Raw genomic sequence first — 27,775 nt, forward strand, 5'->3', positions numbered from 1 at the left:
GCGTGCGTGTCTGCACACTTGTGTGTATGTCAGCATTCCCTACATCCCACTCTTTTCCACTTGCTCCCAGGAGGGCCCGGGAGAAGATGATTGACACCTGCAAGCCTTTGGAGAATGGATTCAGCTACTCCGTGAAGCTTCCCACCACCAACCTCACCTCCGTCCTGGAGGTGGTGCCAGGGGAGTTCGCCCTCGTCATCAACGGACACAGCTTGGTGAGGGCGATGCTGCCACTCGGGCGCGCTGACATCCTGTATTTATATAGCGCCTTGGACGTAGGGTAATATCCCAAGGTGCTTCACTGGGGGGGGCGGGGGGGGTTGGGGGAGGGACATAAATTAGATAGAATCTGACCCCGAGCCATGTGAGGAGATATTAGGGACGGGTGTCCAAAAACTCGGTCAGAGAGGTCAGTTTTAAAGAGCGTCTTAAAGGAGGAGAGAGAGAGGGAAGGAGGGGAGAGAGAGGGGGGGCGGGGGGAGAGAGAGTGGGGCGAGGGAAGGAGGGGAGAGAGAGGGGGTCGGGGAGAGAGGGGGCGAGGGAAGGAGGGGAGAGAGAGTGGGGCGAGGGAAGGAGGGGAGAGAGAGAGGGCATGGGGAGAGAGTGGGGCGAGGGAAGGAGGGGAGAGAGAGAGGGGGTGGGGAGAGAGTGGGGCGAGGGAAGGAGGGGAGAGAGAGGGGGGGGCGGGGCGAGAGTGGGGGGGTCGGCGCGAGAGTGGGGGGGAAGGGAAGGAGGAGAGAGAGGGGGGGGGGGGGGGGGGGGGGGGGGGGGGGCGGGGGAGAGAGAGTGGGGCGAGGGAAGGAGGGGAGAGAGAGGGGGGGCGGGGCGAGAGTGGGGCAAGGGAAGGAGGAGAGAGAGAGGGTGGGGCGGGGGGAGAGAGAGTGGGGCGAGGGAAGGAGGGAAGAGAGAGAGGGGGTGGGGAGAGAGTGGGGCGAGGGAAGGAGGGGAGAGAGAGGGGGTGAGGGAAGGAGGAGAGAGAGGGGGGAGGCAGGGGGAGAGAGAGTGGGGCGAGGGAACGAGGGGAGGGGGGGCAGTGGGAGAGAGAGTGGCGTGAGGCAAGGAGGGGAGAGAGAGAGTGGGGTAGGCAGGGGGAGAGAGAGAGTGGGGTAGGCAGGGGGAGAGAGAGAGTGGGGTAGGCAGGGGGAGAGAGAGAGTGGGGTAGGCAGGGGGAGAGAGAGAGTGGGGTCGGCAGGGGGAGAGGGAGGAATTCCTGACCGTTCAGTTTGTCAGGAAGGGGAGGTGTATCAGTTGTAGTCAAAGACTTATGAACAGGAGGAGGCCATTCAGCCCTTCGCGCCTTTTATTCAATCAGATCATGTTTGACTTGTGTCCTGTTGTGGAGTGGAGCCGGGGCTGGTGGTTAATTGAAACCAGCCCTGATTTCTCCTCTCATACCCCCGACCAGGAACAATAATGTTTCTGATTTCTGAATCCGCCCCCTCTTTAGTTTGGAGTGAAACTGCACAGCAAACTTAAGATTAGGGTCAAATAAGAGGGTTGGTTTATTTTACACACACACACACAAATCGCAGGAAAGGGGTTGTGCAGCCTCTGCCCCTGTTTGCACTCATACTATTAAAGAGAGATAAGGGGAAGAAAGGGGGCACAGGGCAAGACCACAATAAAAATAAGAATTTTGGTCTCACTCTGAGTCCAGAGTTCAGAATCAAAAGTCTAGAGGGCGCGTTCCTTCAGAAGTTAGCGGGCTGAAACTCTTGCCGGGTAATCCCACTTTCCAGAAGCGATGACTCCCCCCCACAATGGAACAGGGAACGTAGAGGTGAGTGAGTCATATAGGCACAGATACGGGAGTTCCGATGTTCCAGTAGTTCAGTGTGTGGATGAAGGTCAGATAGCGTACCTGGACAGAGCTAGACGGTAGACTGTCTGGATTCAGTTCCACGCAGCGATATTACAGGTTCCAGCACCTTGACACACCTCCCACACCTCCTCCTGGGCCTTGGACAAAGGATGTATTTTCCCAGGTTTGGATCCTTGGGGTGTTTAATAGAGGGAGTCAGGGTCCCTTTTTTGGTCCTTTGCAGATCTCCCATCTCCGTTGGTCGGAGTTCTGACTTAGAAATGTAAAGAGGGGTTGTTGGCGCTTGTAAGTTGGCCATGTAAGTTGGTGCATTTTTGGAATTTGGTTGTCGGCTCTTACAGAAGGCATTAGCACCTCTTTAAAGGTAACAAGGTCCCTGCTGCCTGCTGGAGGTTAGAAATTCCTCTGGTATGAGTCATGACTAGTCAGGGTATACTTTATATGTTATATATATATATATATATATATACACACACATACATTCCTTCCTGTCTACTGGCTGGGACAATCGTAAATCCATCGGCCCACCTTGCTTCCGTCACCTTTAATCCCCTTATCGAATCTACCCATCGCAGTCCTGACATGACCAATTGCCCCCCTCTCCCCTGGCCATTTGCATCCACCCTCTCTGGGGGAGTGTTCCAGTCCCCTGTTGGAGAAGACGTGCTTCCTGACATCACCCCTCAACGGCCTGGCTCCCGTTTTAATGTCCTTCCCCCATCCCCCTTGTTCTGGACTCCCCACCCCCACCTCGAGCAGAGGAAATAGTTTCTCTCTATTGACCCGATCGAATCCTTTAATCATCACAAACCCCTCGATTATATCACCTCATAATCTTCCACCGGTGTCTTAATCTATGTCTCAGTCAGTTGCTTTCTCTCTCTCTCTCTCTCTCTCTCATCTGAGTCAGAAGGTTTAGGGTTTAAGTCCCCACTCCAGAGGCTCGAGCCCCATAATCTGGGATGATGCTCCCTGTGCCAACACTGAGGGAGCGCCGCACTGTCGGAGGGTCAGTGCTGAGGGAGCGCCGCACTGTCGGAGGGTCAGTGCTGAGGGAGCGCCGCACTGTCGGAGGGTCAGTGCTGAGGGAGCGCCGCACTGTCGGAGGGTCAGTGCTGAGGGAGCGCCGCACTGTCGGAGGGTCAGTGCTGAGGGAGCGCCGCACTGTCGGAGGGTCAGTGCTGAGGGAGCGCCGCACTGTCGGAGTGTCAGTACTGAGGGAGCGCCGCACTGTCGGAGGGTCAGTCTTTCAGGACATCCCTCTCAGGTGGATGTAAAAGAACTCATGGCCGCTTTTGGAAGAAAAGCCTGGGGGTGGTGGGGGGACTTTGTCCTGTGAACAAAATTAATCCCTCAACCAACACCACATTTTAAAAAAATGATCTGGGGTCATTATCACATCGCTGGCTATGGGATCTTCCTGTGCGCAAATTGGCTGCCACGTAACCTCCATTGCGACAAGGAGCACACGGAGAAGCAAAACTCCTTCATTGGCTGATAAGCCCTTTGGGATGTCCTGAGGTGGTGAAAGGCGCTAGAAAAATGCACATTCTGTCATCCGTGTGAGAGATGAGGGAGCTGGTATCTGAAAGTGGGGCAAGGTGCAAGGGGGAGGGGGAGGGGGCCGCGAGGGAGGGAGGGGCAGGGCCGAACAAGGGAAGGACGGAGGGAGGGGCAGGCCCAAGCGAGGGAGGGAGGGGGATTGTGAGTCTGGGCCTGAGGGAGGGGGATTGTGAGTCTGGGCCTGAGGGAGGGGGATTGTGAGTCTGGGCCTGAGGGAGGGGGATTGTGAGTCTGGGCCTGAGGGAGGGGGATTGTGAGTCTGGGAGGGAGGGGGATTGTGAGAGTGGGAGGGAGGGGGATTGCGAGTGTGGGCGTGAGGGAGGGAGGGGGATTGCGAGTGTGGGAGGGAGGGGGATTGCGAGTGTGGGAGGGAGGGGGATTGCGAGTGTGGGAGGGAGGGGGGTTGCGAGTGTGGGAGGGAGGGGGATTGCGAGTGTGGGAGGGAGGGGGATTGCGAGTGTGGGAGGGAGGGGGATTGCGAGTGTGGGAGGGAGGGGGGTTGCGAGTGTGGGAGGGAGGGGGGTTGCGAGTGTGGGAGGGAGGGGGGTTGCGAGTGTGGGAGGGAGGGGGGTTGCGAGTGTGGGAGGGAGGGGGGTTGCGAGTGTGGGAGGGAGGGGGGTTGCGAGTGTGGGAGGGAGGGGGGTTGCGAGTGTGGGAGGGAGGGGGGTTGCGAGTGTGGGAGGGAGGGGGGTTGCGAGTGTGGGAGGGAGGGGGGTTGCGAGTGTGGGAGGGAGGGGGGTTGCGAGTGTGGGAGGGAGGGGGATTGCGAGTGTGGGAGGGAGGGGGATTGCGAGTGTGGGAGGGAGGAGGATTGCGAGTGTGGGAGGGAGGGGGATTGCGAGGGTGGGAGGGAGGGGGATTGCGAGGGTGGGAGGGAGGGGGATTGCGAGGGTGGGAGGGAGGGGGATTGCGAGGGTGGGCGGGAGGGGGATTGCGAGGGTGGGCGGGAGGGGGATTGCGAGGGTGGGCGTGAGGGAGGGAGGGGGATTGCGAGGGTGGGCGTGAGGGAGGGAGGGGGATTGCGAGGGTGGGCGTGAGGGAGCGAGGGGGATTGCGAGGGAGGGAGGGAGGGGGATTGCGAGGGAGGGAGGGAGGGGGATTGCGAGTGTGGGCGTGAGGGAGGGAGGGCGGGGCATTGCGAGTGTGGGCGTGAGGGAGGGAGGGCGGGGCATTGCGAGTGTGGGCGTGAGGGAGGGAGGGCGGGGCATTGCGAGTGTGGGCGTGAGGGAGGGAGGGCGGGGCATTGCGAGTGTGGGCGTGAGGGAGGGAGGGCGGGGCATTGCGAGTGTGGGCGTGAGGGAGGGAGGGCGGGGCATTGCGAGTGTGGGCGTGAGGGAGGGAGGGCGGGGCATTGCGAGTGTGGGCGTGAGGGAGGGAGGGAGGGGCATTGCGAGTGTGGGCGTGAGGGAGGGAGGGAGGGGGATTGCGAGTGTGGGCGTGAGGGAGGGAGGGAGGGGGATTGCGAGTGTGGGCGTGAGGGAGGGAGGGGGATTGCGAGTGAGGGTGGGAGGGGGATTGCGAGTGTGGGAGGGAGGGAGGGGGATTGCGAGGGAGGGAGGAGCCGGTGTCCATGTGGGACAGTGATGGGCTGGGAAGAGCACCGAACAGCACTGAGCAGATGGGCCGAGCGGCCGTGCTCCTGGGTGGTGAAGTTCCATGCGGGTATTGAGTGTGATGTGTTGGTGCAGGCCCACGCTCTGGAAGCCGATATGGAGCTGGAATTCCTGGAAACGGCCTGTGCTTGCAAGGCTGTCATCTGCTGCCGAGTAACCCCCCTCCAGAAGGCCCAGGTTGTGGAGTTGGTGAAGAGGTACAAGAAGGCTGTTACCCTGGCGATCGGCGACGGGGCCAACGACGTCAGCATGATAAAGAGTGAGTACCGCCTGGAGTCAGAGAGCAAGGCCCTTCGGCCCCTCCTGACTGTGCCGGCGCTTTGAATGCGCTATCCAATTCATCCCGCTCCCCCCTACCCCCCACCATATCCCGGCAACTGTTTCCCCTTCGAGTATTTATCCAATTTCCCCCCCCCCCCCTTTTTGAAAGTTCCTATTGAATCTGCTTCCACCGCCCTTTCAGGCAGCACCTTCCAGATCACAGCAACTCGCTGTGTAAATAAAAACAAACTCTGCTCATCTCCCCCTCTGGTCCTTTCCCCGATTCTCTTCAATCTGTGTCCCCTCTGGTTACCGACCCTCCTGCTCAGTGGAAACAGTTTCTCCTTACTGACTCTGTCCAAACCCGCTCCCTGATTCCGAACGTCTCGATTCAATCTCCCCCTTAACCTTCTCCGCTCTGAGGAGAACAATCCCAGCTTCTCCCAGTCTCTCCACGTGAACTGAAGCCCCTCATCCCTGGTCCCGTTCTGGGTATACCTCCTTTGTAGTGTTATGGCCCTGAAGGGAAGAGTGCGCAGTTTCTCTGGCCCCACTACTCCAGAGCTCGCACCATCAGTGTGAATGGTTATATCCCCCACCAAAATGGCCAGCTGTTTCCCTTCAGCACTGCTAGATCCAGAGCAAAGGAGACTCTAACCAGGCTTCTTTCAATAGAGTCAGCCTGATTGATTTTATCACGAAACAAAAGTTCTATTTTAAAAACAAGTTTCAAAACTGGTAGGCATTCAATTTGTAATCCGGAACTGTAAAGATTTACCCCTTTTTAAAATCCCACCCCACACCCATAGAAAACAAAGGACACGACAAATAAGGTCTCTGCAGAGGTTGGCATAAGGGAATACTTCACATAAAAAAAAGGATGAAGTTCGAAAAGGTCTTGACGCTGTCGGATTGGTGCTCCTGTGTGTGAAGACAGGAGCGCTGGTCACTGTAATGACCTGGAAGTCCTTTCCAAAGGATCTTCAGTGAAGCGCTGTCTTCATTAACTCTCCCCTGTCGCCGCCTCACAGGCGAGTTATACCACGATGAGAATTTTTTGGCTGTACTCTGGCCTGCAGTCAACCTTCCTTCACGGTTTGCTCCCAAGACACACGCATAGTTCAAAAGAGACACGTTGAGGCAGAACTTCTCCCAGGCCAGGTATTTTTCAGCCAATCAGCAGGAGCCCACAGCCTGGCAATGGCGGTTTTTCTCCCCATAAATTTTAACTCGAATAAACAGAGTAACTCTCATCTCCCCAGGTGTCTTGCTGGTCACTTAGCTGAAGTGGTGCGATTTCTCGGATAAATGCAGCTTGCCCACGGGCCAAAGTGAACTTGTAACCTTCTAGAGAGAAAAAACAACTCGGGAGAGAGTGTCTAAATAATTCAATGCCCTTCCGATTTTTTTGAATAAATCATATAGTTCTTGGAGGTACGAATTCCAAAGAGCACCCTCCTCACGGGCTTGACATCCTAAAGTGAGGGACCCAGAATCAGGCACGATACTCCGGCTGAGGCCTAAGAGCCTTTTTTTTATACAGGGTTTAGCCAAATGGCCTTGCTTTTGTGCTCCATGCCTCTATTTTTAAAGCCAAGGATCACGTATGTATTTTTTAAACGGGCTTCTCAACTCACCCTGACGTCCTTGGTGACTTGTGTACACAATCCCTCTCTTCTCCAACTTAAAAATGGGTCATTTAGTTTCCACTGGCTCTCCCCACTCCTCCTGCGAGGTGGACACTTGTGAGGTGAAGGAAATGTCGAGGGGCAAATGCCGAGCCAGACCCCTGGCCCGGAGGGGTGGCACTGAGAGGCCAGTAGAGGCGCAGCGGCCTGTAGGCCTCAGGCTTTGGCCTGGGTGACCCTCCTTGGATCAGGGCCACGGTTTACGGTGTGGCCAGTGGCATCAGAGCACCTTCCCCTCCTCCCCCCCAGCCCACTGTTCTGTACCTTGGGGGAGGAGGTAATTCGAGCCTCCCTGTGAAGCCCCCCCCGCCCCCCCCCCAACACCACCACCACCAAACTAGGCTCGGATAGTATGTCGTGTGCGAGTGTCGCAGATGCAGGAGGAGGAGGGTCAACTGGGGGGGTGGGGAATGTTCGAAACTCACCCTGAGTCCCGTCTACCCATCGCCCTGTTGTGTGCTCGCTGACCCACACTGAATCCTGGACTGGCAACCCCCCGATTAAAATTCTCCATCTGTTTTCCAATTCCCTCCCCACACCCTCCCTATCTCTGTAACCTCCTCCAGCCCCTACATCCCTCCCTATCTCTGTAACCTCCTCCAGCCCCTACACCCCTCCCTATCTCTGTAACCTCCTCCAGCCCCTTCACCCCTCCCTATCTCTGTAACCTCCTCCAGCACCTACACCCCTCCCTATCTCTGTAACCTCCTCCAGCCCCTACACCCCGCCCTATCTCTGTAACCTCCTCCAGCCCCTTCACCCCCCCCTATCTCTGTAACCTCCTCCAGCCCCTTCACCCCTCCCTATCTCTGTAACCTCCTCCAGCACCTACACCCCTCCCTATATCTGTAACCTCCTCCAGCCCCTACACCCCTTCCTATTTCTGTAACCTCCCCCAGCCCCTACACCCCTCCCTATCTCTGTAACCTCCTCCAGCCCCTACACCCCTCCCTATCTCTGTAACCTCCTCCAGCCCCTACACCCCTCCCTATCTCTGTAACCTCTTCCAGCCCCTTCACCCCTCCCTATCTCTGTAACCTCCTCCAGCCCCTACACCCCTCCCTATCTCTGTAACCTCCTCCAGCCCCTACACTCCTCCCTATCTCTGTAACCTCCTCCAGCCCCTACACCCCGCCCTATCTCTGTAACCTCCTACAGCCCCTACACCCACTCCCTATCTCTGTAACCTCCTCCAGAACCTACACCCCTCCCGATCTCTGTAACCTCCTCCAGCCCCTTCACCCCTCCCTATCTCTGTAACCTCCTCCAGCCCCTACACCCCTCCCTATCTCTGTAACCTCCTCCAGCCCCTACACCCCTCCCGATCTCTGTAACCTCCTCCAGCCCCTTCACCCCTCCCTATCTCTGTAACCTCCTCTAGCCCCTACTCTCCTCCCTATCTCTATAACCTCCTCCAGCCCCTACACCCCTCCCTATCTCTGTAACCTCCTCCAGCCCCTACACCCCTCCCTATCCCTGTAACCTCCTCCAGCCCCTACAACCCTCCGAGATCTCTGCACACCTCCAATTCCGGCCTCTCGCCCATCCCCTGATTCCCATCGCTCCACCATTGGCGGCCGTGCCTTCAGCTGCCTGGGGGGGGCCCTGAGCTCTGGAATTCCCTCCCTAAACCTCTCTCCCCCCCCCCCCCCCCCCCCCTCTCTCTCCCCCCTTTAAGACCCTCGTTAAAGCTGAAGTCTTTGACCTAGCTGTCAGCCACCCCGTCCCTAACATCTCCCCGTGAGCCTCGGGGTCAGGCCCTGTCCGATTAGCGCCGCTGTGAAGCCTCCTGCTGGGTTGTACTGTGTGGAGGGCGCTATCCGAATGCTGGGCTAATCGGCCTGTTGTTCCTTCCCTAGCTGCTCACATCGGAGTGGGGATCAGTGGACAAGAGGGAATTCAGGCAGTCCTAGCCTCTGACTACTCCGTATCCCAGTTCAAGTTCCTGCAGAGACTGCTCTTGGTGCACGGCCGCTGGTCCTATTTCCGCATGTGCAAGTTCCTCTGTTACTTTTTCTACAAGAATTTTGCCTTCACCATGGTCCACTTCTGGTTTGGCTTCTTCTGCGGGTTTTCGGCCCAGGTATCCAGACACACGCGCCTGCGCCATTCCTGCCTCTCGTGTTGGCGTTCTGTCAACGATAAGGCTCCTCGTTCACTCCGCCGGGTGTGGGCCTCACTGGCTGGGCCCAGCATTTGTCGCCCATCCCTAATTGCCCCCTTGAGGAGGTTGGTGGGGGGAGGGGGTGGGGTGATCCGTTGCAGTCCCTGTGGTGTAGGTACACCCACTGTGCTGTTAGGGAGGGAGTTCCAGGATTTTGCCCTGTGGTATAGGTACACCCACGGCGCTGTTAGAGAGGGAGTTCCAGGATTTTGTCCTGTGTGGTGTAGGTACACCCACGGCGCTGTTAGGGAGGGAGTTCCAGGATTTTGTCCCGTGTGGTGTAGGTACACCCACGGCGCTGTTAGGGAGGGAGTTCCAGGATTTTGTCCCGTGTGATGTAGGTACACCCACTGTGCTGTTAGGGGGGGAGTTCCAGGGTTTTGTCTGTGTGGTGTAGGTACACCCACTGTGCTGTTAGGGAGGGAGTTCCAGGATTTTGACCCAGCGACAGTGAAGGAACGGCCGATATATTTCCAAGCCGGGGTGGTGAGTGGCTCGGAGGGGAACTTCCAGGTGGTGGGTGTTCCCCATGTGTCTGCTGCCCTTGTCCTTCTAGATGGTAGAGGTCATGGGTTTGGGCGGCGCTGTCGAAGGAGCCTTGGTGAGTTGCTGCAGTGCATCTTGTAGATGATACACACACTGCTGCTACTGTGCGTCGGTGGTGGAGGGAGTGAATGTTTGTGGATGGGGTGCCCATCAAGTGGGGCTGCTTTGTCCTGGACGGTGATGAACTTCTTGAGTGTTGTGGGAGCCGCACTCATCCAGGCAAGTGGAGAGTATTCCATCTCACTCCTGACTTGTGCCTTGTAGATGGTGGACAGGCTTTGGGGAGTCAGGAGGTGAGTTACTCACCGCAGGAGTCCCAGCCTCTGACCTGCTCTTGCAGCTGCTTGTATTTAGCAGCAACGCTTGAGAAACTGGGGGTATTTGTTTTTGCGAGCGGATGCGGCTCTGTGTGAGTATTAAGCTCTCAACTCGGTCCATCTCTGACTGTAACTCTGACTGTTCCTTCTGCATTGTCCCCCTATTAGACGGTGTATGACCAATACTTCATCACATTGTACAATATTGTCTATACGTCTCTACCTGTGCTGGCCATGGGAGTTTTTGATCAGGTAGGTGAAACAGTTTCGCAAAGCGCTGACTGACCGGTTACCGACCCTCCGGCCCAGTGGAAACAGTTCCTCCTTATTTACTCTGTCCGAACCCCCTTCCTGATTCCGAACGCCTCGATTCAATCTCCCCCTTAACCTTCTCCGCTCTGAGGAGAACGATCCCAGCTTCTCCCGGTCTCTCCCACACAGACTGAAGTCCCTCATCCCGGGTCCCGTTCCGTGGAAACCCCGAGTGTAGAGTTTCTCTCGGGGACGGAGTTGTTTTGTTTTTAATTCATCTCCGGGCTGTGGGCTTCTCTGGGCCGGGCCCGGCGTTTATTGCCCTTCCCTAGTTGCCCCCCCCTTGAGAAGGTGGGGGAGAGCCGTTGACCGCAGAGTGCGTCATACAGGGGCGTGGGGGAGGGACGAGCTCAGCTACAGGTTGCGCTGCACGCGGGGGAGGGGCTGTGCGACCACAGCGTGCATCGCATAGGCAGTAGGGGGCTGGTCGACTACAGCGTGCGTCGCACGGGGGTCGGGCAGGGGCCGGCTGACTGCAGTGTGTGCAGCACAGGAGGGAAGGGGCTGCTCGGTTACAGTGTGCACCACGTAGGGAGTGAGGGAGCCTGTCGACTAGAGTGTGCATCGCGCGGGGGGCGTTGGTGGTGGTGGTGGTGGTGGTGGGCGGGCATTGGTGGTGATGGGGTTGGTGGGGAGCAGGTCGACTACAACGTGCACCACATAAGGAGCGAGGGAGCCTATCGACTGGAGTGTGCATCGCACGGCGGGTGTGACAGGGAGAGAGGGAGCTGGCTGACTACAGCGGGCACCACATAGAGAACGAGGGAGCCTATCGACTCGAGTGTGCATCGCACGGGGTGTGACGGGGAGAGGGGCAGCTGGCCGACTACAGCATGCACCACATAGAGAACGAGGGACCCTATCAACTGGAGTGTGCATCACACAGGGGGGTGTAACGGGGAGAGGGGGAGCTGGCCGACTACAGCGTGCACCACGTTGGAAGCGAGGGAGCCTATCGACTGGAGTGTGCATCGCACGGGGGGTGTGGTGAGGAGAGAGGAAGCTGGCCGACTACAGCGTGCACCACATAGGAAGCGAGGGAGCCTGTCGACTAGAGTGTGCATCGCACAGGTGGTGGAGGGAGCCAGTTGAATGCAGCGTGCACCACATAGGGAGCCAGTTGACTGCAGCGTGCACCACATAGGGATAGAGGGAGCTTGTCGACTAAAGTGTGCATCACACTGGGGATGGGGAGAGAGGGAGCTGGCCGACTACAGCTTGCACCACATAGGGAGCGAGGGAGCCTATCGACTGGAGTGTGCATCGCACGGGGGGTGTGGCAGGGAGAGAGGGAGCTGGCCGACTACAGCGTGCGTCTTGCAGGGACTATGGGACGTTCCTACCCCACCCCCCCCCCTCCCCTGCCCCCACAGCGGTAATGTCTGACGGTGCGTGTGGTCCCCTCCCTACAGGATGTCCCTGAGCAGCGGAGCCTGCAGTACCCGAAGCTGTACGAGCCTGGTCAGCTCAACCTCCTCTTCAACAAGCGCGAGTTCTTCATCTGCATCGCCCAGGGCATCTACACCTCCATCATCCTCTTCTTCATCCCTTATGGGACCCTCTCTGACTCTACGCGGGATGACGGCACTCATATGGCCGACTACCAGTCCTTCGCCGTCACCGTGGCAACCTCGCTGGTGATTGTGGTCAGTGTGCAGGTAGGTAGGCCTCAGGCTTCGGGCACGGGGCCCCAGTAATTAACACGAACGTTCTGGGGTGTGGATGGGTGGGGGACTCGGTGGGGTGGGGGGGTGGTGGGGGGGTTTGCAGTTAGACCCTGCTGTACCTCACTCTTGCTGTCCTGTGAACACGATGCGAACTGGTGGGCTATCCATCCTTGGGGTGCGTCACAGAACCGTTCAAACCTCTGTTTTGTACCTTTTTAAAATCTCCATCCCGTTCCCGCCATCACACCCGCTCACACTTCCTGTCTCCATTCATCCCTTGCTTTCCACCTCTCACCCTCTTACCCTGCTTTCTCCCTCTCTGTCCTACTGCATCTCTCTGTCTATCTCGCACTCCTTTCTCGTTTACTCCTTCTGTCTGGCTTGTTCCATTTTCCCTCTTCCCGTTCCTTGCTGACGCTCACAGGGACACAGTTCCTGAAGGTGCTGACGCTCACAGGGACACAGTTCCTGAAGGTGCTGACTCTCACTGGGGGGCAGTTCCTGAAGGTGCTGACGCTCACAGGGAAACAGTTCCTGAAGGTGCTGACTCTCACTGGGGGACAGTTCCTGAAGGTGCTGACTCTCACAGGGACACAGTTCCTGAAGGTGCTGACTCTCACAGGGACACAGTTCCTGAAGGTGCTGACTCTCACTGGGGGGGGGACAGTTCCTGAAGGTGCTGACTCTCACTGGGGGGGGGACAGTTCCTGAAGGTGCTGACTCTCACTGGGGGACAGTTCCTGAAGGTGCTGACGCTCACAGGGACACAGTTCCTGAAGGTGCTGACTCTCACTGGGGGGCAGTTCCTGAAGGTGCTGACTCTCACAGGGACACAGTTCCTGAAGGTGCTGACTCTCACAGGGACACAGTTCCTGAAGGTGCTGACTCTCACAGGGACACAGTTCCTGAAGGTGCTGACTCTCACTGGGGGGGCAGTTCCTGAAGGTGCTGACTCTCACTGGGGGACAGTTCCTGAAGGTGCTGACTCTCACTGGGGGGGGGACAGTTCCTGAAGGTGCTGACTCTCACTGGGGGGGGGACAGTTCCTGAAGGTGCTGACTCTCACTGGGGGACAGTTCCTGAAGGTGCTGACGCTCACAGGGACACAGTTCCTGAAGGTGCTGACTCTCACTGGGGGGCAGTTCCTGAAGGTGCTGACGCTCACAGGGACACAGTTCCTGAAGGTGCTGACTCTCACTGGGGGACAGTTCCTGAAGGTGCTGACGCTCACAGGGACACAGTTCCTGAAGGTGCTGACTCTCACTGGGGGACAGTTCCTGAAGGTGCTGACTCTCACTGGGGGGGCAGTTCCTGAAGTTGCTGACTCTCACTGGGGGACAGTTCCTGAAGGTGCTGACTCTCACTGGGACACAGTTCCTGAAGGTGCTGACTCTCACTGGGGGACAGTTCCTGAAGGTGCTGACTCTCACTGGGGGACAGTTCCTGAAGGTGCTGACTCTCACTGGGGGGGCAGTTCCTGAAGGTGCTGACTCTCACTGGGACACAGTTCCTGAAGGTGCTGACTCTCACTGGGACACAGTTCCTGAAGGTGCTGACGCTCACAGGGACACAGTTCCTGAAGGTCCTGACTCTCACTGGGGGGCAGTTCCTGAAGGTGCTGACGCTCACAGGGACACAGTTCCTGAAGGTGCTGACTCTCACTGGGACACAGTTCCTGAAGGTGCTGACTCTCACTGGGACACAGTTCCTGAAGGTGCTGACTCTCACTGGGGGACAGTTCCTGAAGGTGCTGACTCTCACTGGGGGGGCAGTTCCTGAAGGTGCTGACTCTCACTGGGACACAGTTCCTGAAGGTGCTGACTCTCACTGGGGGACAGTTCCTGAAGGTGCTGACTCTCACTGGGGGACAGTTCCTGAAGGTGCTGACTCTCACTGGGGGACAGTTCCTGAAGGTGCTGACTCTCACTGGGGGGGGGACAGTTCCTGAAGGTGCTGACTCTCACTGGGACACAGTTCCTGAAGGTGCTGACGCTCACAGGGACACAGTTCCTGAAGGTCCTGACTCTCACTGGGGGACAGTTCCTGAAGGTGCTGACGCTCACAGGGACACAGTTCCTGAAGGTGCTGACTCTCACTGGGACACAGTTCCTGAAGGTGCTGACTCTCACTGGGACACAGTTCCTGAAGGTGCTGACTCTCACTGGGACACAGTTCCTGAAGGTGCTGACTCTCACTGGGGGACAGTTCCTGAAGGTGCTGACTCTCACTGGGGGGCAGTTCCTGAAGGTGCTGACTCTCACTGGGGGGGCAGTTCCTGAAGGTGCTGACTCTCACTGGGACACAGTTCCTGAAGGTGCTGACTCTCACTGGGGGACAGTTCCTGAAGGTGCTGACTCTCACTGGGGGACAGTTCCTGAAGGTGCTGACTCTCACTGGGACACAGTTCCTGAAGGTGCTGACTCTCACTGGGGGACAGTTCCTGAAGGTGCTGACGCTCACAGGGACACAGTTCCTGAAGGTGCTGACTCTCACTGGGACACAGTTCCTGAAGGTGCTGACTCTCACTGGGACACAGTTCCTGAAGGTGCTGACGCTCACAGGGACACAGTTCCTGAAGGTGCTGACTCTCACTGGGGGGCAGTTCCTGAAGGTGCTGACTCTCACTGGGACACAGTTCCTGAAGGTGCTGACTCTCACTGGGACACAGTTCCTGAAGGTCCTGACTCTCACTGGGGGACAGTTCCTGAAGGTGCTGACGCTCACAGGGACACAGTTCCTGAAGGTGCTGACTCTCACTGGGGGACAGTTCCTGAAGGTGCTGACTCTCACTGGGGGACAGTTCCTGAAGGTGCTGACTCTCACTGGGACACAGTTCCTGAAGGTGCTGACTCTCACTGGGGGACAGTTCCTGAAGGTGCTGACGCTCACAGGGACACAGTTCCTGAAGGTGCTGACTCTCACTGGGGGGCAGTTCCTGAAGGTGCTGACGCTCACAGGGACACAGTTCCTGAAGGTGCTGACTCTCACTGGGGGGCAATTCCTGAAGGTGCTGACTCTCACTGGGGGACAGTTCCTGAAGGTGCTGACGCTCACAGGGACACAGTTCCTGAAGGTGCTGACTCTCACTGGGGGGCAGTTCCTGAAGGTGCTGACGCTCACAGGGACACAGTTCCTGAAGGTGCTGACTCTCACTGGGGGGCAATTCCTGAAGGTGCTGACTCTCACTGGGGGACAGTTCCTGAAGGTGCTGACTCTCACTGAGGGGGGGACAGTTCCTGAAGGTGCTGACTCTCACTGGGACACAGTTCCTGAAGGTGCTGACTCTCACTGGGGGACAGTTCCTGAAGGTGCTGACGCTCACAGGGACACAGTTCCTGAAGGTGCTGACTCTCACTGGGGGGTAGTTCCTGAAGGTACTGACTCTCACTGGGGGGCAGTTCCTGAAGGTGCTGACTCTCACTGGGGGGCAGTTCCTGAAGGCGCTGACTCTCACTGGGGGGCAGTTCCTGAAGGTGCTGACTCTCACTGGGGGGTAGTTCCTGAAGGTGCTGACTCTCACTGGGGGACAGTTCCTGAAGGTACTGACTCTCACTGGGGGGCAGTTCCTGAAGGTGCTGACTCTCACTGGGGGGCAGTTCCTGAAGGTGCTGACTCTCACTGGGGGGCAGTTCCTGAAGGCGCTGACTCTCACTGGGGGGCAGTTCCTGAAGGTGCTGACTCTCACTGGGGGGTAGTTCCTGAAGGTGCTGACTCTCACTGGGGGACAGTTCCTGAAGGTACTGACTCTCACTGGGGGGCAATTCCTGAAGGTGCTGACTCTCACTGGGGGGCAATTCCTGAAGGTGCTGACTCTCACTGGGGGGCAATTCCTGAAGGTGCTGACTCTCACTGGGGGGCAATTCCTGAAGGTGCTGACTCTCACTGGGGGGCAGTTCCTGAAGGTACTGACTCTCACTGGGGGACAGTTCCTGAAGGTGCTGACTCTCACTGGGGGGCAATTCCTGAAGGTGCTGACTCTCACTGGGGGACAGTTCCTGAAGGTGCTGACTCTCACTGGGACACAGTTCCTGAAGGTGCTGACTCTCACTGGGGGACAGTTCCTGAAGGTGCTGACGCTCACAGGGACACAGTTCCTGAAGGTGCTGACTCTCACTGGGGGGGGGGCAGTTCCTGAAGGTGCTGACTCTCACTGGGACACAGTTCCTGAAGGTGCTGACTCTCACTGGGGGACAGTTCCTGAAGGTGCTGACTCTCACTGGGGGACAGTTCCTGAAGGTGCTGACGCTCACAGGGACACAGTTCCTGAAGGTGCTGACTCTCACTGGGGGGGGGGGCAGTTCCTGAAGGTGCTGACTCTCACTGGGACACAGTTCCTGAAGGTGCTGACTCTCACTGGGGGGGACAGTTCCTGAAGGTGCTGACTCTCACTGGGGGACAGTTCCTGAAGGTGCTGACTCTCACTGGGGGGGACAGTTCCTGAAGGTGCTGACTCTCACTGGGGGGGGGGCAGTTCCTGAAGGTGCTGACTCTCACTGGGGGGGGGACAGTTCCTGAAGGTGCTGACTCTCACTGGGGGGGGGACAGTTCCTGAAGGTGCTGACTCTCACTGGGGGGGGGACAGTTCCTGAAGGTGCTGACTCTCACTGGGGGACAGTTCCTGAAGGTGCTGACTCTCACTGGGGGGCAGTTCCTGAAGGTGCTGACTCTCACTGGGGGACAGTTCCTGAAGGTGCTGACTCTCACTGGGGGGGACAGTTCCTGAAGGTGCTGACTCTCACTGGGGGGGGGGCAGTTCCTGAAGGTGCTGACTCTCACTGGGGGGGCAGTTCCTGAAGGTGCTGACTCTCACTGGGGGGGGGGCAGTTCCTGAAGGTGCTGACTCTCACTGGGGGGGGGACAGTTCCTGAAGGTGCTGACTCTCACTGGGGGGGGGACAGTTCCTGAAGGTGCTGACTCTCACTGGGGGGGGGACAGTTCCTGAAGGTGCTGACTCTCACTGGGGGACAGTTCCTGAAGGTGCTGACGCTCACTGGGACACAGTTCCTGAAGGTGCTGACTCTCACTGGGACACAGTTCCTGAAGGTGCTGACTCTCACTGGGGGACAGTTCCTGAAGGTGCTGACTCTCACTGGGGGTCAGTTCCTGAAGGTGCTGACTCTCACTGGGGGGGCAGTTCCTGAAGGTGCTGACTCTCACTGGGGGGACAGTTCCTGAAGGTGATTTCACTGGGGGGCAGTTCCTGAAGGTGCTGACTCTCACTGGGGGGCAGTTCCTGAAGGTGCTGACTCTCACTGGGGGGCAGTTCCTGAAGGTGCTGACTCTCACTGGGGGGCAGTTCCTGAAGGTGCTGACTCTCACTGGGGGGCAGTTCCTGAAGGTGCTGACTCTCACTGGGGGACAGTTCCTGAAGGTGCTGACTCTCACTGGGGGGCAGTTCCTGAAGGTGCTGACTCTCACTGGGGGGGCAGTTCCTGAAGGTGCTGACTCTCACTGGGGGGCAGTTCCTGAAGGTGCTGACTCTCACTGGGGGGGCAGTTCCTGAAGGTGCTGACTCTCACTGGGGGGGCAGTTCCTGAAGGTGCTGACTCTCACTGGGACACAGTTCCTGAAGGTGCTGACTCTCACTGGGGGACAGTTCCTGAAGGTGCTGACTCTCACTGGGACACAGTTCCTGAAGGTGCTGACTCTCACTGGGACACAGTTCCTGAAGGTGCTGACTCTCACTGGGACACAGTTCCTGAAGGTGCTGACTCTCACTGGGGGGCAGTTCCTGAAGGTGCTGACTCTCACTGGGGGGGCAGTTCCTGAAGGTGCTGACTCTCACTGGGACACAGTTCCTGAAGGTGCTGACTCTCACTGGGGGACAGTTCCTGAAGGTGCTGACTCTCACTGGGACACAGTTCCTGAAGGTGCTGACTCTCACTGGGACACAGTTCCTGAAGGTGCTGACTCTCACTGGGGGGCAGTTCCTGAAGGTGCTGACTCTCACTGAGGGGGGGACAGTTCCTGAAGGTGCTGACTCTCACAGGGACACAGTTCCTGAAGGTGCTGACTCTCACTGGGGGACAGTTCCTGAAGGTGCTGACTCTCACAGGGACACAGTTCCTGAAGGTGCTGACTCTCACTGGGGGACAGTTCCTGAAGGTGCTGACTCTCACTGGGGGGCAGTTCCTGAAGGTGCTGACTCTCACTGAGGGGGGGACAGTTCCTGAAGGTGCTGACTCTCACAGGGACACAGTTCCTGAAGGTGCTGACTCTCACTGGGGGACAGTTCCTGAAGGTGCTGACTCTCACTGGGACACAGTTCCTGAAGGTGCTGACTCTCACTGGGACACAGTTCCTGAAGGTGCTGACTCTCACTGGGGGGCATTTCCTGAAGGTGCTGACTCTCACTGAGGGGGGGACAGTTCCTGAAGGTGCTGACTCTCACTGGGACACAGTTCCTGAAGGTGCTGACTCTCACTGGGGGACAGTTCCTGAAGGTGCTGACTCTCACTGGGACACAGTTCCTGAAGGTGCTGACTCTCACAGGGACACAGTTCCTGAAGGTGCTGACTCTCACTGGGACACAGTTCCTGAAGGTGCTGACTCTCACTGGGACACAGTTCCTGAAGGTGCTGACTCTCACTGGGGGACAGTTCCTGAAGGTGCTGACTCTCACTGGGACACAGTTCCTGAAGGTGCTGACTCTCACTGGGGGACAGTTCCTGAAGGTGCTGACTCTCACTGGGACACAGTTCCTGAAGGTGCTGACTCTCACTGGGGGACAGTTCCTGAAGGTGCTGACTCTCACTGAGGGGGGGACAGTTCCTGAAGGTGCTGACTCTCACTGGGACACAGTTCCTGAAGGTGCTGACTCTCACTGGGGGACAGTTCCTGAAGGTGCTGACTCTCACTGGGGGGGCAGTTCCTGAAGGTGCTGACTCTCACTGGGGGGACAGTTCCTGAAGGTGCTGACTCTCACTGGGGGGGCAGTTCCTGAAGGTGCTGACTCTCACTGGGACACAGTTCCTGAAGGTGCTGACTCTCACTGGGGGGGGGGACAGTTCCTGAAGGTGCTGACTCTCACTGGGGGGGGGACAGTTCCTGAAGGTGCTGACTCTCACTGGGGGGCAGTTCCTGAAGGTGCTGACTCTCACTGGGGGGGCAGTTCCTGAAGGTGCTGACTCTCACTGGGGGGGCAGTTCCTGAAGGTGCTGACTCTCACTGGGGGGGGGACAGTTCCTGAAGGTGCTGACTCTCACTGGGGGGGGGACAGTTCCTGAAGGTGCTGACTCTCACTGGGGGGGGGACAGTTCCTGAAGGTGCTGACTCTCACTGGGGGACAGTTCCTGAAGGTGCTGACTCTCACTGGGACACAGTTCCTGAAGGTGCTGACTCTCACTGGGGGGGCAGTTCCTGAAGGTGCTGACTCTCACTGGGACACAGTTCCTGAAGGTGCTGACTCTCACTGGGGGACAGTTCCTGAAGGTGCTGACTCTCACAGGGACACAGTTCCTGAAGGTGCTGACGCTCACTGGGACACAGTTCCTGAAGGTGCTGACTCTCACTGGGACACAGTTCCTGAAGGTGCTGACTCTCACTGGGGGACAGTTCCTGAAGGTGCTGACTCTCACTGGGATACAGTTCCTGAAGGTGCTGACTCTCACTGGGGGGCAGTTCCTGAAGGTGCTGACTCTCACTGGGGGGCAGTTCCTGAAGGTGCTGACTCTCACTGGGGGGCAGTTCCTGAAGGTGCTGACTCTCACTGGGGGGCAGTTCCTGAAGGTGCTGACTCTCACTGGGGGGCAGTTCCTGAAGGTGCTGACTCTCACTGGGGGGCAGTTCCTGAAGGTGCTGACTCTCACTGGGGGGGCAGTTCCTGAAGGTGCTGACTCTCACTGGGGGGGCAGTTCCTGAAGGTGCTGACTCTCACTGGGGGACAGTTCCTGAAGGTGCTGACTCTCACTGGGACACAGTTCCTGAAGGTGCTGACTCTCACTGGGGGGGGGCAGTTCCTGAAGGTGCTGACTCTCACTGGGGGGGGGCAGTTCCTGAAGGTGCTGACTCTCACTGGGGGGCAGTTCCTGAAGGTGCTGACTCTCACTGGGGGGCAGTTCCTGAAGGTGTTGACTCTCACTGGGGGGACAGTTCCTGAAGGTGCTGACTCTCACTTGGGGGGGCAGTTCCTGAAGGTGCTGACTCTCACTTCGGGGGGCAGTTCCTGAAGGTGCTGACTCTCACTGGGGGGCAGTTCCTGAAGGTGCTGACTCTCACTGGGGGGCAGTTCCTGAAGGTGCTGACTCTCACTGGGGGGACAGTTCCTGAAGGTCCTTACTCTCACTGGGGGGGGACAGTTCCTGAAGGTGCTGACTCTCACTGGGGCGGGGGGGCAGTTCCTGAAGGTGCTGACTCTCACTGGGGCGGGGGGGCAGTTCCTGAAGGTGCTGACTCTCACTGGTGGGGGGGGGGCAGTTCCTGAAGGTGCTGACTCTCACTGGGGGACAGTTCCTGAAGGTGCTGACTCTCACTGGGGGGCAGTTCCTGAAGGTGCTGACTCTCACTGGGGGGCAGTTCCTGAAGGTGCTGACTCTCACTGGGGGGACAGTTCCTGAAGGTCCTGACTCTCACTGGGGGGACAGTTCCTGAAGGTCCTGACTCTCACTGGGGGGCAGTTCCTGAAGGTGCTGACTCTCACTGGGGGGCAGTTCCTGAAGGTGCTGACTCTCACTGGGGGGCAGTTCCTGAAGGTGCTGACTCTCACTGGGGGGACAGTTCCTGAAGGTCCTGACTCTCACTGGGGGGGGCAGTTCCTGAAGGTGCTGACTCTCACTGGGGGGGGCAGTTCCTGAAGGTGCTGACTCTCACTGGGGGGGGGCAGTTCCTGAAGGTGCTGACTTTCACTGGGGGGGGGGGCAGTTCCTGAAGGTGCTGACTCCCTCTGGGGGGCAGTTCCTGAAGGTGCTGACTCTCACTGGGGGGGGACAGTTGCTGAAGGTGCTCTCAATGGGGGGGCAGTTCCTGAAGGTGCTGACTCTCACTGGGGGGCAGTTCCTGAAGGTCCTGACTCTCACTGGGGGGGACAGTTGCTGAAGGTGCTCTCAATGGGGGGGCAGTTCCTGAAGGTGCTGACTCTCACTGGGGGGGGGCAGTTCCTGAAGGTGCTGACTCTCACTGGGGGACAGTTCCTGGTGATGTTCTAGTAATTTGATGCTTTGGTCAATGCCCTTGCTCAGTCCAGTTGTTGTTGTTACTGTGAACTATTCTACCTGAGGTGGATGTTCTTCCTGTGTGATGTGACCTCACTTCCTGTCTGCTGTTGACCCACAGATTGGACTTGACACTGGCTACTGGACAGCCATCAACCATTTCTTCATCTGGGGCAGCCTGGCCATATATTTTGCCATTCTGTTTGCCATGCAAAGTGCTAGTCTCTTTGAAATATTCCCCAACCAGTTTCGGTTTGTTGGTGAGTCTCTGCATATCTTTTCCGTTTTTGTCCCTGAAGCAGTCTGCAGAGTCTCTTTTTCTAGAGTGCGTTGCTGCCAACAATCTACAAAGTCTATGGTGGGCACGTTAGGGGGGTACAGTTACTGCTAGAAGTAAAGTGGAGTAACCAAAGTATTTTTTTGAAATGGGAGTGAGCGTTGACACAACTGTGTCACACTGCGAACTGGAGTTGGGGCAAAATTTATAGCAAACTGTCCACAGAATTTATTCAAACAGCACACTGCCACAAACAGTCAACAGAGCCTATTTAAACAGTGCACTGCAGCAAGCCGCCTATAAGAGGCTATTTAAACATTACAGTAAACAGCCAACGGAGTCTATTTAAACAGCACACTACAGCAAACAGTCTACAGAGTCTATTTAAACAGTGCACTCGAGCAAACAGTCTACAGAGGCTGTTTAAACAGTGCACTACAGTAAACAGTCTACAGAGTCTGTTTAAACAGTGCACTGCAGCAAACAGTCTATAGAGTCTATTTAAACAGTGCACTGCAGTAAACCACCTATAAGAGGCTATTTAAACAGCGCACTACAGTAAACAGTCTACGGAGTCTATTTAAATAGAGCACTACAGCAAACAGTCTACAGAGTCTATTTAAACAGTGCACTTGAGCAAACAGTCTACAGAGTCTATTTAAACAGTGCACTTGAGCAAACAGTCTACAGAGTCTATTTAAACAGTGCACTTGAGCAGTCTACAGAGTCTATTTAAACTGCACTACAGCAAACCGTCTACAGAGTCTATTTAAACAGTGTACTATAGCAAACAGCTTATAGAGGCTATCTAAAAAGCACACTGAAGCAGTCTACAGAGTCTGTTTCTACAGTGCAGCACAGAAAACAGTCTACAATGTCTATTTAAGCTGTCCCTGCAACTAAAACAAGCAGCCTCCAGTGTTTACCGAAACTCAGTCTCCGTGAGCCACAGCGAACAGAACTCGTGACTGAAACCCCAGCTGAGTGGAGCGATTTCTCTGCCAAAATGCAGTGAGTGGAGGGTAGTTGCCCTATACAAACTGCGTGCGTGAAATCAGCCCCAGTTACTTGCCGTGGGTGAGATTGACTGTGGAAAGGCGATGTCGGTATCTGCAGGGTGTAAGTCCAGTGGCCAAGCTCCTGACTGCCCGTTGTGTCTATCCCACAGCCAATGCCAACAACACCTTGGTGCAGCCAACCGTGTGGTTCACCATCATCTTAACTACCGTCATCTGCATCATGCCAGTTGTTGCCTTCCGTTTTCTCAAGTTGGACCTGAAGCCCAGGCTAGCTGACACGGTAAGATCCCATATCTCTCTCTCTCTCCTTACCCTGCCTGGCCTTGTAAAATACCCTGCCTAGTTCGTGGGGCAAGTACCCTGGCCTGTTGGTAACTTTACCTTGCCGGCTCGGTGGACGATATGGGGCAGGAGAGGCCAAGGCCTTAATGAGCTGACACCCAGGGCCTCTTTTGGTCCTACTCAATTTACTCTTTTTCTCCTGCCCTCCAAGCTTCAGCCCACTTGCACTAGCACCTTCCCTAGGCATCCTGTCCACTGGGCCTAGATCCTTCACTGGGCATCCTGCCCTTTGGGGCTAGGCCCTTCCCTAGATTCCTGCCCTTTGGGACTAGGCCCTTCCCTAGATTCCTGCCCTTTGGGACTAGGCCTTTCCCTAGATCCCTGCCCTTTGGGACTAGGCCCTTCCCACATCCCTGCCCTTTGGGGCTAGGCCCTTCCCTAGATTCCTGCCCTTTGGGGCTATGCCCTTCCCACATCCCTGCCCTTTGGGGCTAGGCCCTTCCCTAGATTCCTGCCCTTTGGGGCTAGGCCTTTCCCTAGATTCCTGCCCTTTGGGACTAGGCCTTTCCCTAGATTCCTGCCCTTTGGGGCTAGGCCTTTCCCTAGATTCCTGCCCTTTGGGGCTAGGCCTTTCCCTAGATTCCTGCCTTTTGGGGCTAGGCCCTTCCCTAGTTTCCTGCCCTGTTGGCTGGGCCCTCTCTGGATTCTTGCCCTGTGAGACTAAGCCCTTCACTTGCCATCCTGCACTGCAGGCCTCGGGCCTCCATTTTGGTTCTCCGAGCCCTAAGATGTGTTCCTTTTCCTTCCACACCCCCCCTCCCCTTTCAGGTCCGCTACACGCAGCTGGTCAGGAAGAAGCAGAAGCCTCAGCACCGCTGCATGCGGAGGGTAGGACGGGCGGGCTCCCGACGATCCGGCTACGCCTTCTCGCACCAGGAGGGCTTCGGCGAGCTCATCACCTCTGGCAAGAACATGCGGCTCAGCTCACTGGCCCTCTCCAGCTTCGCCACCCGCTCCAGCTCCAGCTGGATCGACACCCTGAGGAAAAAGAAGAACGACCAGGCCAACACCCCCAGCCCGGTGGTGAGCGAGGAGTGCCAAGTCCTGAGAGGGAAAGAGGCCTCGAATTAGGAGGCGGAAAGAGCCGGCGAGGAAGGAAGGTGGTCTGTGGTGGGGGAGGAGGAGCCGAAGGAAGGATTGTCCTGGGAAGGACAGACTCAGTTAATCTCTCCTATTCAAGCTGGTAGACGATACAACCAAGATTTGCCTCCCCCTGCCCCTCCCCTCACCCCCAAAACCTGCCACAATCCATTTGTTGACCCGCGAACACGAGGTTGATTTGTTTTCACGCATTTTCCATTTTTTTTCACCACTTACCATTTTTTTTTTTAAGCTTTTCCCCATGGGAGGAACAGCAGGGAAGTCCATCGGAGTCCCCCTCAACTGTTGTCAGGAATGGTTGCCCCGGTGCACGCGACCCTTGACCCCACCTACTTTGAGGTCATGGGGGGGTTAGCGGGCAGGCAGGGCGAGGGTGAGGGGGGACCAGGGCAATCAATGCCCTCTCCCACCCCCTTTTCTTGTGGGGAAGAGAAAGTTGTGGGGGCGGGGGGGGGGGGGCGGTTGGGGGGGGTGGGGTGTGGAGGGGAAGGGACGCCATCTTGCCTGAGGAGCCTCCTTCGCCCACCATCTCCCTACTCGAGATGTGCCGTGCCCATCGTTGGCGTCAAGAGTTGGCTCAGCCAATCGGGGCGCAGCGTCAACCCGGCCTCTTCGAAGGCCTAGAGTTGGCGGGGGGGGTGGTGGTGGTTGGTTCACGCCGCGCGTTGACCCCCATTTGACCTGGACTAAGGCGTTTGGCTGTATTTTCTGGGATGCCTTGGGGGAATGAGGTGGGGGTTGTCGACGCCGACAGACTTGGCTTCCGGGTAAAACCCTACCAATCTCGGGGGGGTGGGGGTGGAGGTGGAGGGAGGAGGCACAGCTCCGCCCACCCCTCCCCCCACCCCCCCACCAAAAAAAAAACACACCAAAGATTCGAAAGACTCTATCGTTGTAACCAAAGCAAAAGGTTGTGTTGGGGCCGGGTCTCCCAGGGGTCAGCCCAAGGAGTGAGGCTCCGGCCTAGCGGGGTGAGGGGGTGGTGGGGAGGCGGCTTGGACCAGGGTGCTTGCAGCCGTGTTGGAGGTCAAGGGTCATGGGGGTAGGGTGGGAGGGGAGTGGGGGTGGCTGGGGTCACAGAGAAGCGTCCAAGTTGCAGGGCCTTAACCGCTCGGTCCGGCATGCGCCTGTTCAGGGAGCGCTTTTGGCGGTGCCAGTGGAGCTGATGTGTTTGCTGGCAAACCAGGGGCCTTGAGAGTAGGCCACAGGCTCCTCCCTCCTTCCCGCGGTGATAACCGAGGTCAGAGAGATGTGTTGTCATGGTGGGGAGAAAGATTGGCATCCAATGTGTTACAATATTCACGGACAGGGCCTTGTACCCCCACCCCCACCCCCCACCCAACACTCTCGCCCCTTTATCTCCTATTCGTTCTTTCTCGCTCTCTCTCCCTTTCGCCCCCGTCCACCATTCTTTCTCGCTTTCCGCCCCGTCCACCATTCTTTCTTTCTCTCTCTCTCTCTCTCTCCCGCTCTCTCAGTCACACGCTCTCCATTTACGAGACTCAACAGTCTCCGGTTGATGGGCCCGCTTTCCATCGTCACGCCGGCGGTTGCTATGGAGAGCAGGCCTCACGATGGAGATGCCAACAGAAGCTGGCTTCATTTTATTCCCACCTCCCCCCCCCCCCCATTCGGCCCCTCTGCTCCCTGCTCCACATGAGCCTCCTCCCACCCCGGCCATCACCGTATCCTTCTATTCTTTTCTCCCTCGTGTGTTTATCCAGCTCTCCTCCCACCCCCCCCCACTTCAATCCATCTCTGCAATTCACCTCGACCACTCCCTGTGGGAGCGAGTCCCACATTCTCCCCACTCCCCGCGGGAGCGAGTCCAACATTCTCCCCACTCCCCGCGGGAGCGAGTCCCACATTCTCCCCACTCCCCGCGGGAGCGAGTCCCACATTCTCCCCACTCCCCGTGGGAGCGAGTCCCACATTCTCCCCACTCCCCGTGGGAGCGAGTCCCACATTCTCCCCACTCCCCCTGTGGGAGCGAGTCCCACATTCTCCCCACTCCCCGCGGGAGCGAGTCCAACATTCTCCCCGCGGGAGCGAGTCCCACATTCTCCCCACTCCCTGTGAGAGCGAGTCCCACATTCTCCCCACTCCCCGTGGGAGCGAGTCCCACATTCTCCCCACTCCCCATGGGAGCGAGTCCCACATTCTCCCCACTCCCTGTGAGAGCGAGTCCCACATTCTCCCCACTCCCCGCGGGAGCGAGTCCCACATTCTCCCCACTCCCCCTGTGGGAGCGAGTCCCACATTCTCCCCACTCCCCGCGGGAGCGAGTCCAACATTCTCCCCACTCCCCGCGGGAGCGAGTCCCACATTCTCCCCACTCCCCGTGGGAGCGAGTCCCACATTCTCCCCACTCCCCGTGGGAGCGAGTCCCACATTCTCCCCACTCCCCCTGTGGGAGCGAGTCCCACATTCTCCCCACTCCCCGCGGGAGCGAGTCCAACATTCTCCCCACTCCCCATGGGAGCGAGTCCCACATTCTCCCCACTCCCCATGGGAGCGAGTCCCACATTCTCCCCACTCCCTGTGAGAGCGAGTCCCACATTCTCCCCACTCCCCGTGGGAGCGAGTCCCACATTCTCCCCACTCCCCGTGGGAGCGAGTCCCACATTCTCCCCACTCCCCACGGGAGCGAGTCCCACATTCTCCCCACTCCCTGCGGGAGCGAGTCCCACATTCTCCCCACTCCCTGTGAGAGCGAGTCCCACATTCTCCCCACTCCCCGTGGGAGCGAGTCCCACATTCTCCCCACTCCCTGTGAGAGCGAGTCCCACATTCTCCCCACTCCCCGTGGGAGCGAGTCCCACATTCTCCCCACTCCCCATGGGAGCGAGTCCCACATTCTCCCCACTCCCCATGGGAGCGAGTCCCACATTCTCCCCACTCCCTGTGAGAGCGAGTCCCACATTCTCCCCACTCCCCGCGGGAGCGAGTCCCACATTCTCCCCACTCCCCCTGTGGGAGCGAGTCCCACATTCTCCCCACTCCCCGCGGGAGCGAGTCCAACATTCTCCCCACTCCCCGCGGGAGCGAGTCCCACATTCTCCCCACTCCCCGCGGGAGCGAGTCCCACATTCTCCCCACTCCCTGTGAGAGCGAGTCCCACATTCTCCCCACTCCCCGCGGGAGCGAGTCCCACATTCTCCCCACTCCCTGTGAGAGCGAGTCCCACATTCTCCCCACTCCCCGCGGGAGCGAGTCCCACATTCTCCCCACTCCCTGTGAGAGCGAGTCCCACATTCTCCCCACTCCCCGTGGGAGCGAGTCCCACATTCTCCCCACTCCCTGTGAGAGCGAGTCCCACATTCTCCCCACTCCCCGTGGGAGCGAGTCCCACATTCTCCCCACTCCCTGTGAGAGCGAGTCCCACATTCTCCCCACTCCCCGCGGGAGCGAGTCCCACATTCTCCCCACTCCCCGCGGGAGCGAGTCCCACATTCTCCCCACTCCCCGCGGGAGCGAGTCCCACATTCTCCCCACTCCCCGTGGGAGCGAGTCCCACATTCTCCCCACTCCCCGCGGGAGCGAGTCCCACATTCTCCCCACTCCCCGCGGGAGCGAGTCCCACATTCTCCCCACTCCCCGTGGGATCGAGTCCCACATTCTCCCCGCGGGAGCGAGTCCCACATTCTCCCCACTCCCCGTGGGAGCGAGTCCCACATTCTCCCCATTCCCCATGGGAGCGAGTCCCGCATTCTCCCCTCTCCCCGCGGGAGCGAGTCCCACATTCTCCCCACTCCCCGCGGGAGCGAGTCCCACATTCTCCCCACTCCCCGCGGGAGCGAGTCCCACATTCTCCCCACTCCCCGCGGGAGCGAGTCCCACATTCTCCCCACTCCCCGTGGGAGCAAGTCCCACATTCTCCTCTCTGTCTGGTTAAAGACGTTTCTCCTGAATTCCCCATCGGATTTATCAGTGA

General features: G+C 58.0%; 1 protein-coding gene across 1 annotated transcript in view; it reads left to right on the forward strand.

The window, feature by feature from the left end:
* LOC121274323 (phospholipid-transporting ATPase ID-like) overlaps window positions 1-24,276 on the forward strand; it is a 46,931-nt gene extending 22,655 nt beyond the window's left edge. The window contains exons 9-16 of the mRNA XM_041181566.1: window positions 71-215; window positions 5,074-5,257; window positions 8,807-9,030; window positions 10,143-10,226; window positions 11,699-11,944; window positions 21,224-21,362; window positions 22,548-22,678; window positions 23,509-24,276. Of these exons, the coding sequence (XP_041037500.1) occupies window positions 71-215; window positions 5,074-5,257; window positions 8,807-9,030; window positions 10,143-10,226; window positions 11,699-11,944; window positions 21,224-21,362; window positions 22,548-22,678; window positions 23,509-23,811 (1,456 nt within the window). The 3' untranslated portion in view covers window positions 23,812-24,276. The remainder of the gene's footprint in view (window positions 1-70; window positions 216-5,073; window positions 5,258-8,806; window positions 9,031-10,142; window positions 10,227-11,698; window positions 11,945-21,223; window positions 21,363-22,547; window positions 22,679-23,508) is intronic.
* The last annotated feature ends 3,499 nt before the right edge of the window (window positions 24,277-27,775 follow it).

The sequence above is a fragment of the Carcharodon carcharias genome (genome assembly GCF_017639515.1).
Source record: "Carcharodon carcharias isolate sCarCar2 chromosome 36 unlocalized genomic scaffold, sCarCar2.pri SUPER_36_unloc_1, whole genome shotgun sequence".
In the NCBI taxonomy this organism is placed as follows: domain Eukaryota; kingdom Metazoa; phylum Chordata; class Chondrichthyes; order Lamniformes; family Lamnidae; genus Carcharodon; species Carcharodon carcharias.